Source organism: Varroa destructor, unplaced genomic scaffold (genome assembly GCF_002443255.2).
Source record: "Varroa destructor unplaced genomic scaffold, Vdes_3.0 BEIS01000004.1, whole genome shotgun sequence".
NCBI lineage: Eukaryota > Metazoa > Arthropoda > Arachnida > Mesostigmata > Varroidae > Varroa > Varroa destructor.
The window spans coordinates 44631772-44643223 of NW_019211457.1; the positions used below are offsets into that span (position 1 = coordinate 44631772).

Consider the following 11452-nt stretch of genomic DNA (forward strand, 5'->3'; position numbering starts at 1 on the left):
ATGAGCATAAAGGCAAACACCACGTACACGCTAGACGTCTACGTTCAACTCTTGATAAACTGAGCGGTCGACCCCATCAGTCTGCACATCATACTATTCGAACACTTTGTTGTGTCGGACGCCAACGCGCAAAAGGCCTCGGGTCTTTTAGGGATCGTTGTCTACAGAAAAAAAAACAGACCATTCTGCCCCGCACATTACGACTGACCTAACCCTCATAATGCCCGTATCAGTACAACGTCAGTGCAGCGCGAGTTATCGAACAGTGGTCGCTTCAAACACAAGCCTATCGTTCCTACGAATTCTTAAGCGACTCTTTAGACAATCCGAATAACTAGAACGGATCCGATCAGACATGTGCAAGATACCCATTTTCTACTTACGGTCTGCATAGTTCCTCTCCTTGTCCGTATCTTACAACCACTTCTACTTGGCATGGGTCTACGACCACCTCTTTTTCGGTCAGTTAGGAAAGTAGCAGAAGTTTCCGATAACTCAACCTACTCCTGACATATCCGTTATCTGAGCTCAAGTAGGTAAAAGGCTTATTCGAACAAATTGCTTATTATTCTCTTGCTTAGCTGAGTAACGGTTATCTTGAGTGTCCAGTTTTACTTACGCATGCCCCTTCAGGACAATGAGCCGTAAAATTTTGAGCAAATTTACTTGAGACAGTTGTCAACTTTTTTTTTTATCAATGAATACTCAGTGTTCTACGATTTACTGTGCCAGTCAGTACAGGCACAATTGTCGTCAAACAATTAGGCACGCTTATGATAAACGTTAAGTGTGTAACTGATCTGAAGCTTAAAAGCCTAAAATCAAGTTAAGGCACGAAATATAGATAACGGGTAACGACGGCTGCGCTAACATATTGTGCGTAGCCTTTTTATGGACGTTTCTGATATTGTTCCTATTGAATACTCGCACCTTGGTCCCATTAGCGGGCAGCCATTTGAGTTTAGCAAATCCTTTTCTAGTGCAAATCGTATCCGGTGCTGTATATATTCGCACGTCAAGTATCCTATGCGATGCAATGACGCTATTGTTTGTCAACGCTTCCCTATGACGCCATTTGCAAAATAAAACCTATCCGTGAGAGTTGAGAAAATCTCGGTTGTTAATTAGGCTAATCTGTAGTTTTTTGTCTGCTGTATGTTGTAGGGCGCACGAGAGCATCTACCACGCACTGGGTCAGTCGACTATCATGTTCATGCAAGCTGTCCTTACCTTGGACATGGTAAGTACGACAAGCCTTTATTGAACACTTACTATTTTAGAGTTCGTTCTCTTTAACTAAATAACATTCAAAGCGATTCACGGTCGAATTTTAGCTTCGAAATGTAAACAGCGTTGCTACAATTCGGCAAGATATATTGTAGGAGAGAACATTTGCGCGTGCGTGAGGACCCTTGCTAGACAGGCTCGTAAACACAAGTTTAGGCCATAACGCATGTTAGGACGATAACTGTCCAATACTTCGAATATTATGTTATCGTAGTCTGTCATAATCTATCTAGCCAAACAGCATCCGAAAAACTAGTCGATGATAATCACACAATGAAAGGGGTGCTACCACCTCTGAGGCCCGGCGCCTTTTATAAGTTCGATCGAGCTCAAATAAACTATAACAGGTTTCTTTTTTAGCTTCCACATATACGCACTTAGATGGATATAAATACTTCTCTCTATCTGCTTCATTTTCACAATATGCACATCCATTAGTTAACCAGAAACGGAATTATGATAATCATTGGAAAACGTCTTTTTCATTTTACGCAAAAACGTGTAATTGTACAGAGTATCTGTCTGCAGTTGTATCGCCGCCATAATAATCCTGTCTAAAATACTGATGTTGAGAAATTTCAGCCGTCATTCCATTGTTATCAACTTAGAGCGGTAATTTTTAGTCTGCTTATCGACCAGAGGTGTGGTATCGCACTCGCGTAAGTTGCGTTTAACACGTACCAAGTTCCTTGTCTTTAGGCTTTCTCGCTGGTGCCTCCGCAGTCGTCCAGTCCTTAAGGCTGGAACTGTTCAGGATATGAAGCGATAAACCTAAAGAGGTTTAGCGCTTCATATCCTGCTATGATCCTATCGAATCTATAATCTATCATTGGCGAGACATGCGGCTAGTACCAAATAGTGGCAGAAACACAACAACCACTAGCAGCAGTATACCATATAATGTATACACATATGGACGAAAGAATTGCGAAACTTTAGTAAGAAAAAAAAAACGCTTATTATTCGAGTTTCATAAAGGAGGTGGTCGGCAGCATTTTGCTTATAGGGGCGTCAATCGCAGCGAACGATGTTATACTACGGGCGGTAGCGTCGAATCTGATCTACTTTAGACCCTAGAGGTCTTGCTGATATTGAAGTTAAAATAAAATCAAGACCGCTCGTACCGATGGTACGAGCTACTATGGATCAAAGCGAGACGGCAGGCATACCTTGCTGGCCTTACGAAAAATCCTTTTTTAAATTTCTCAATCGAATTGCGCACAGATTAACTAGTGCCGTTGTTGAGACGTACGAAGGAAATCAGTCAATGTATTGCGGTGAAGTATGGCAGTATGGATGGTATAGGGGCTCAGCTGAGACCGAATGGCCTCTCTACGGGAACTATCGTGAGGGGTCATTCAGTTACCATGTTTTCGAATGTTGAAATCTGCAGCAGCAATAGCTGTTGCTGCTGGTACTTGGACAGCCATATATAGCGAAGTAAACGGTATCAATGGGCTCATTACCTGCTTAGCGAACACAATGCAAGAAAGAGAACTGTTCTCTCTGTCTAAAAAAGCGACGACCTAAGGCTAATCATTTGCCTCCCGGCCTTTTTCCTTGTCAAAGAAACAACACCAGAGAGGCAAAATGGTACTCTTTGCAATCGACCCCCACTGTAGAGGGTATTTGAATACAAAACAGAAACAGACAGGTAGAGAGCAATGAATATATGTAATAAGGGAGCAGTACGTGCATACATGTCGTTCTAAAAGCTTACATAACGCTCACAATATTGATATACAATACTTCAAAGAATTGAGATTCCAGGCAACCGTACTTCACTGTCTAGGGCAAAAAAGGACAAATTGTCAAACAACACTTTCACGTTTTATGTTGTATTTTTTTTATCATCGATATTTTGACACTTTTTCAAATTAGGTTTTATTAACAGAAACGTTAACGGTGTCCACAGATATCGCCTCCGCTTGATCCTAGCAAAGAAATCTTTTCATACCGCGAAGCATTAGATTGTTCGATCATAGAGAGACACGTTGAATCACACCAACATATAGAATAATACTGATGTGAGTTTGTCTGTGCATAGCCACTAGCCTCTTTCCATTTACAATTAAGTAAACAGCTTCTACGACGCGGTGACTCCCGCTGCCGGCGTGCGAGTTCTCCCGAAAAGACAGCCGTGAAATATAGATCCTTATTCCACTATGTAAATGCACAGATGGCACGCAACTAGGCACCCATGTAACTAAGGGTCCCTAAGATTGTTCGCCGTTGACAGTAGAGAAGAGGTCATCGCGCGGCTTATAGAGGGTCCAATCCGAGGAATCCACCTGTGCTTTTTCTATCTTCTGGTTTATTTCCATTCGGCTGCGGTGTCTCCACTGCGAAGCTCTCCTCACTCGACGAAGCAAAGTTAGGATATTCGCGCTTCGTTGCATTGAGTACCGGCCTTTGGCGCCTTGATCCGTCCCATGCTGATTTCCACTGAAGCCAAAGTATCGAGTAGCTGCAGAGAAGGTACGTACACTAGAAATAGTGTAAACGTCAGTGAGGATCGGGTTTCCTTAAGCATCACAAGGACCTCATCAGGAAAGCGTGTCCGTTCTTCCAATCAGCGCGATTCCAACGACGATTCTTGCCCGTGTCTATCCAACCCAACCGAGTCGAATAATGGCTCAGCTGGCCAGAATGCGGTCAATGGTGTTGTTGTTGTTGTTCGTCGACCAAAATCCTATTTCCCCTCTTATTATGATGCCGCTCAAAGCTTTGAGGGCTGGAACAGAAGGCCAGAACGGTTACTTTCGCTACACGGAAGCTGGATAGCTGTTTCTTCTTGCTAGTCTCGTTACTGCAGCGTTCTCCCCGACGGAGTTTAGCGCCGCTAAATTACTGTCTACACCAGCCTGACATAACGGTACAGAGACGAACGGGCTAATACGAAAACAAAATGCTAGACAACAATGAATCCGCCAAGTAAATTAAATAGCTTAGTTATTTAACTTTTATCTCTATTGTACGATCATGTGGCAAACGTCGAACATTGGTACGCCACTTGTATTTGATATTATTATCAAGATTACTATTTAATAGTTATATGTTCTTCTTTAATCACTAGTTTATCTGGTCGTGATTAAAATCCAAAGCGAACAGTATGCCGGAATGATGAATAAAAATCTTAGCAAATATTTTGCTCCCGATAAGTTTGGCCATAGGCTACATGTATCCTGCGAACCGCGTAATACCACGAAACTTCTTGTAAGAAAGCTGTTCCTTCCCGTCCGCCTGCGTACAAAAGGTATCTGGTCCATCTAAACTTCCCTGCTACTTCAGGTGAAGTGCGCCGAATGGAGTCTGCCAGATATATTTAGTACGGGAGCATTAAATACCGACCGTTGTTTATACGCTTTCATGTAATGCAGCTGTTACTGCATAGGGCGAGATTAAAACGCCTCATAGAGTGTTTCATACCGTAGGGAATATATGTGTGCTGTATTGTGAGCTTTTATAGGCCAATTTTGAGGAATGGCGTCTAACACCCTAATAGAATCAAGTTAGGTTGTCAGCGGAAATTTTCCCTGCTCACAGCTATGACAGTTTTTCGTCTAATGTCCAAATCAGATATTTTTGGTATAACCATACTAGGTTCGCACCTTGCCAATGATTTTTCAGCTACTGCAATAACGTCAAGATATGTTAATTACGTTTGTATGTCTGCTGAAAGCACCGCAAACAAGCACGGCTAACCAATTTAGGCCAAATGTATAGTAAGTTTCCTGTCCTACTACTTCAAGTGCGCTTGAAGTTTTTGAAAACGAAGAGGTTTTTCGACCCACCTATCCTGCCATATGTCATTAGCCTGTTAGATTCAGCAGCAACCAGTTTCAACGTATTTCAGAAGAACGAACCCATTGATAGGTAGGAATGACAAAGAGTTAAAGTATATAGTACATATTCGGAAGCGCCTCTTGGTTCCGGCGGGTCCTCGAAAAAATTGTCTCGACTTGTTGGGTGAAACCCGCAAGGTACTTAATGGCTCTAGACACAAACACGATCGTAACTTGCAGTCAGTTTTTCTCATTCGGGTCCTCGTATGTTAAACCGCTTATCATCGACAATATAGCGACATTTCCTCCCGAGCCACTCAGCTTCACTGACCATTGAGTCATTGATTTCGATAAGCGGATCATATCGTGCAACAGCGAAAATTAGAAAGTTAACGTTGAGGAAACTTTTTTACAATATGTGTTTTATAATAATAAAGTAAAGAATAATAACAGGTCGTTATCAAGTACAAGCTACAAGTGCGCTTTTCGCAAGAAGTGAAAACGTGTAGAAAGTTTAAAATTCCGTTATAGATTATGCCCCGCAATCTACTCATATAACAGCCGTAATCAACGAGCTTTATTTGTCCGTTTTGATGTCTGCCCTCGGTGCCGAACGCAGTTGAGTCAAATCAAATAAGCCTACAAAACGCTGGTCTGAGTATTACGAGAAATACGGTGCTTCATGCAACGCACAACTACATTGTGTTCCGTAGAGCTCGGTACATCTGCGTCGCTAATATTCGTAAAATCACATCATAGCGTTCGTGGCTATTGGCGGCTAATTTTGCTTCCAAATCAATGCTTTCTTCTCACGGCTATTCATAGCACTGCTGACACAGTAAACGCGCGCCCCTGCTCTTATCTAATTTCTGCGTGTGTTCGACGTTCCCCAGAAAAACTAAGTTAAAAATTCAGGTTGTTTAGTGTGAAATCTGTGCTAGGAAACACGGCAAGCTCGATGTTGTACTAGGTGTCTACAGATTAGGAAGCTGATAGAGCGAGACCAGGCGTGAGTAAGATAGGTACGTGCGGTATTTTTCCCCTAAGGCCGACTTCCCTTGTAGGATATGGCCTTCGAGTTCAGTTAAACTAACGTGCATATGACATATTTAGCATTGAGTGTCTTGCTTCGTCGTTGTTTTTAATCCTGAGCAAAGGACGAAGGCCTGCTGCTAGGACGTACAGTTGCGACATGTCTATTTTAGTCACTGCGTATTCGCTAAGATTAGTCGGTCACGGGCAGTGGGGATCAAACAGTGACGTGGACGATATCGTAGACGGGGAGCCCGATGCCACCGTACACGGACGTATGTGAAAGTGAGGAAAAAGGCCGGAAAAGGCGAAGACGGCCAGACCGAGATTACAAAACGCGTTCCACGAAGCAAGCGATCCGCAAAGATCAGTTCTCTTTGGGTGCTTTCCACTACTATGTTATTGCGTTGGGCGAGCTAAAGCAGCATAGGTTCGATGGTAGGTTAAGCGATATGATGTCCCTATGACCGTATCGCTGCGTTTAGACAGAAAAATGTGGATCGGACGAACTGTCAATATTTAATATAAATGCATAGACTGCTAATATCGACTGATAAATTTCTTAAAAGTAAAGATTTTGAACACAAAGCACGTTGCGTTAATACGTACCGTACTCTGTTCGCCGAAGTGCTCACTCTACATTGTTTTCTTTTTTTTGCACATTAGCTCTGTCTCACAAATGTGGAACTTTCGTGATCACGTGACAAGATGTGCTGCGTATCGATAGAAATCAGAACTTGGCATGTGTAGAAATATATTGATGAGGTTATGTTGTGTTCCTGAGGCAATTCGTAATCATATGGAGCATGTTTACGTTCTTAATTGGCGCTGTTTACGTCAGAATTTGTAACGTTATGAGGTCCTAAACGTATAGTAAATCATGGAAAATAACATGTAGGACAGAGACAAGGGTGTTACACATATATTTAGAAATCCGTGAAGTTATTAATAGCTATTCTTTATATTGTACTATTTTTCTGATAGCATTCAAGCGGTAGACGCATACACGTTCACCTGCCTGATAATAAAATTCATTCTGTGACAAGGTACCTTTCTTTCATGATTTTCGGACCAATCATGGCTAAGACTGAGTTGAATATCTATCGACTCTAAATATCAGTACATCTTATTAGCTCACCTGTGGACGAGGTTCAGTTTATGTGTTGTACATGGTGCAAACTCTCTTTATTTTCGCAGGCTGATATAAAGGCTGCCCAGGAAGCTATTCGGCAAGGGGTTGAAGTATGTCAGCGATTTCGTAGGCGCTCTAGTGCTGTGTACCGCATGCTCGTACGACCCGACTACAACAGTTATACTGCGGAAGAGCTGCATGCCGAACTTTGCTACGCTGAGTGCCTGCTCGAGAATGCCGTATTGACGTTCGTCGAGGACCAGTCGCTCGTGACGTTCATTAAGGGAGGACTCAAGATCCGTTCATGTTACCAGTCATATAAGTAAGTAACATTATCATCTTTCGTTTCATTCTTTCGCAAAACGTCATCACGAGCACGATCGTCGTGTATTTCCTCTGCTGACAGCATTCTAACTCGATTTCTATGTAAAAACATAATCTATATGCACATATATATATATACAGGCGATTAGTGATAGTCACACGAGGATCAGTGACAGCTACGATGCTGGGAAGAGTCTATTAAAGGCTCTAAACGGGCTTTTCAACGAGCTTTTTTCCTTTTGTGCCTCCTTTAAACAGGAGAGAGTTATGGATAAAAATTGGACAATAATCGGAGGCTGTTACTTGAGGAGCGTATTTTCACCAAAGTAGGCTTTGTTTTTATTTTCTGAAATAGTAGTTATTTATATCGTGTGAAAAAAGCCCTCGCTATTCTTCACTTATATTTAGAGGTTCGGCATCAAAAGCTTGTCTCCATTAGGAGTTTAATTCGAATGGGTTTTGCTGGACCTAGTTCCAACAGCCCTATGAAACAGCATGACGACGATAGAAGCGCCTGAAATTACTACCTCATCTTATTTGCGTATTTTTTCATTTGCTATTTTCCTAACTAGTTATATCTAATAGTAATTTTTGCCAACGCCGGCGTGGCCGCATGCCTGTTAGTTATCGTTACCATGGCAATACATTAAATGAGATGCGCATTAGCCACTCGAGCCAGACTGCGCTGTAGAGCTTCTTGCCGGATTTGTTCAAAACGATCTCAAGACCGTCGATTTCTGCAAGCAGTGTAGATATTGCGGTTAGATATGTAGAGGGGCGTAGGAAGCCCCTGTCATAGTGTACTATAATTGATATTCGTGACTTACGTTTGAGCCGTTCGAGAGTGGCACTCCAGCACGGCTGGTCGTGGAGACTAACGGTTACCTAAGCAATGACAGTCAGGTAAATTCAGTCGACTCATATACAAGTGAATACGACGAACGCGGTTGATACATGCCCTGACGTATGAGAAATATACCGTGTTCGCTGTAATGTATATATCAGTACGGCAGTGTATTTGATGCCGAGAAGAGACCACGTATGCACAGCGTATTTACGCATACGTCTGCACACGCCACTTTGTTATTGTTATATTACCCAAACGAATAACTGACTTGGTGGCCAGCCACTAAGCGAACCTCTTGCGGTACCAACTTTGCTCCGGTATTATGGCATTGCGATACCGAAGCAAACAATTACAAACTTACATATGAGTATAGACGTATACGTTTATGCACAGCAATGTAAGGGCGGAGACGTGAGAATGTATCTTTAACGACCGTAATATATTGCATGCCGTGGTCGCTCGGGCCAGCGTCTTCTTAGGTTGGCAACAACGTCTGCGGCCTCCAGGCCTATTTGCATTTAGCAGCAACTTTTCGAAATATCAGTTTTTCTGTGCTACCCCTGCCGGTTGTTTCCGCACTTTTTCTAATCTGTATCAACCCTGGAAAATACCGAAAGGTTGGAGAAGTTCGTTCGCACGCGAAACGATATGCCCACTGAACAAACTAGAAAACTGCTGTGAACATTTGGCGACGATTCTCCCACAATCTATTAGACCTTGCACCCGTTTTTCAAATGGACTCGCCCAGTCAAAAAGAAGCCGGCCGGGTTCTAAAGCTGTCACTGCTGTCGCCGCCGCCGCATCCGATTGGCTCTGTCGACCCAAAAGCTGTATGCAAACACTTATCAAGATTGCACCTACCATTTCTATTATAATAGTGCGAGACGCTTAGTACACCATGCGACACTCAATTACTCCTTCCGTGGAGACCTACCTTTAGTTCAGCGTAAGAAGCGGGGGGCTTTAGCTAATTGAAAAGTATTCCAACTCATCTCAACAGGGGGAAATCGAGGCGATTTTACCCTCGTGGCCCGGGGCCATCTGCGATTCGGACCTGTTCACGAATGCAGAGAAGAAAGCAGACGTAAACAGACAGCTGAAGATGAGTGCACGCTCACTGAACGCCTCCGATTTCCCTCGGCCAAACCTCGGTGCTACTTTTTCATTGGTTGCCCTGATTAGAACATCCCTGTGTTCCGAGTTTTACGTCCGTTATCGCCGTTAAGCATTACATCAGACGACTGGTTCTCAGCGTAAAACGAGGTGTGTTTATACCTGGCTTGGAATTTACACCTAGATTACCACGTGTCTCTAGGATTAGTAGGAAAAAAAAAAGAAACAACGTTAGAACACCCAAGGAAAACGACCCGTCCTGGCATATTTAGCGCGTTCACTTTTGTCCTATCTCTGCTATTAATCATGCGAGTTATTCTACGAAGGTTTTTTCACTTGCGTTTCTTTTTTTGAGGCTTTTGCCTCCTTGTGCCTCACGTCGCAACGTTAATACACATATATTACGTATTCTGATGCTCGATGCGCCCTGGTCTAATTTTGGAGAATATTGATAAACTACCACTACGAAGCAGAACGCTGATATTTCTATGGCGTTGTTGTCCGCCACTGGTTAGATCACTGAGCTGATTGCATTGATGACTGGAATGCAAAGCTTCTGTAGTCTATACGATTTCCGTGTCTGCTTTGTTGTTTTTCATACATACGCTGACGCCAACAAACACAGAAGCTGCGAGGTATATTTACGGCAAGGGAATTGCTAGACAACGCCGAAAAAATAAGATAATTTGGTTTTTTATGTCGGTTGCGATTTGGTGGCCATCGATAATAGGGGCAGGTTTAGTATCGCCGACAAGAAGCCAGAGAGGAAAGAGTAGAGAAAGCAAGAAATCTTGTTAAGCGAATCCACCAAACAGAAATAACGATCTATAAATAGCCAATAAGCGAGTTTATTACCGGTGTGTTAGCTAAATTGTAGACCGCGGACTTTAATAGTGCCAAGTGTAACGTACAAATAACATGCGTGGCGTCATCCAGTAACATGGAGTGGTTGAATCGGCGCTGCGTTTGAGGGGCTCTAATTGACATTTATACTACAATCTATGGCATCAGTATGTGTGTGGCTGTATGTAGGCCGGAAGAATTGTCAGGCACGAATTTGCTTTGGTCCCCATGATTGACGAGAACGGCACTCCGACGAGCTGCAGGCAGGTCTACACAACACGAAACGATAACCCTGGTAATGCCTTAAAAGTAGTTTTCCTCACAAAGAGCTACTACCTCAAGTATTTATGCTCGGATATGCTTGTGCTTGTCTACTATTGCCAAACAGACATGGAACGGCGGTACGAAAAAGGCATACATGTATACGATCCATTCCTTGAAGAACGTCGCACCTAATTAATGGATAAGAAATGATTTAGCGGCCAAGCTCAAGCTTGTGAACAGAGCGACTCGCCAAAACATGGAAACTGGATGGACTAGCTCGAAAGCTAATTAAAAACATAATTATTAGGCAGTATCCATGGCTTAAGTTCTGTTTACCTCAACCTGGGACAATTCTAGAGCAACGTTCTTCGGCACTGTGGATTACTGCAGTGCATTCCGCGCCGCCGCCTCGTCTTCTGAGCTCAGCTTGTTTAGCTACTCTTGATCGTTATCATAAGTTTTTCTGGTTGGGTCAGAAGTTGGGATAGCACAGCAGCTAGTAGATCTAGGTTCTTCTACCTCCCTCCAATAGGTCTGATTTCGCCACAACCTGAGTGGACATCGAAAAAAGCGCTATTCTGCTGCTCGATGTCCCCTAACCTACATAGGCGTTGAGTGAAGATCCATTATGTTGCTTGAGATTTCCCTGCAATTAGGCGGACACCGGGAGATACGTAGCAGTGGCTTTTGACTGCTACTGACCATGTCACAAAGCGCAGGGCCGGGCATAATCCGCCATTTTTTTGTCGATGACAGGATTCGCCTGCTAAAATCCGCCATTCGGCATCGCTTCCGTTACAGACATAATAGTTCACTCTCGTACGA

The 11452-nt window shown here is 43.2% G+C and overlaps 1 protein-coding gene across 7 annotated transcripts in view; it reads left to right on the forward strand.

Moving 5' to 3' along the window:
- Positions 1 to 11452, forward strand: part of LOC111250258 (tetratricopeptide repeat protein 39B-like) — a 164128-nt gene that overhangs the window by 131122 nt on the left and 21554 nt on the right. For all 7 annotated transcript variants that reach the window (XM_022805179.2, XM_086987471.1, XM_086987472.1 and 4 more), the window contains 2 exons: positions 1165 to 1240; positions 7302 to 7558. In XM_022805179.2, the coding sequence (XP_022660914.1) occupies positions 1165 to 1240; positions 7302 to 7558 (333 nt within the window). The remainder of the gene's footprint in view (positions 1 to 1164; positions 1241 to 7301; positions 7559 to 11452) is intronic.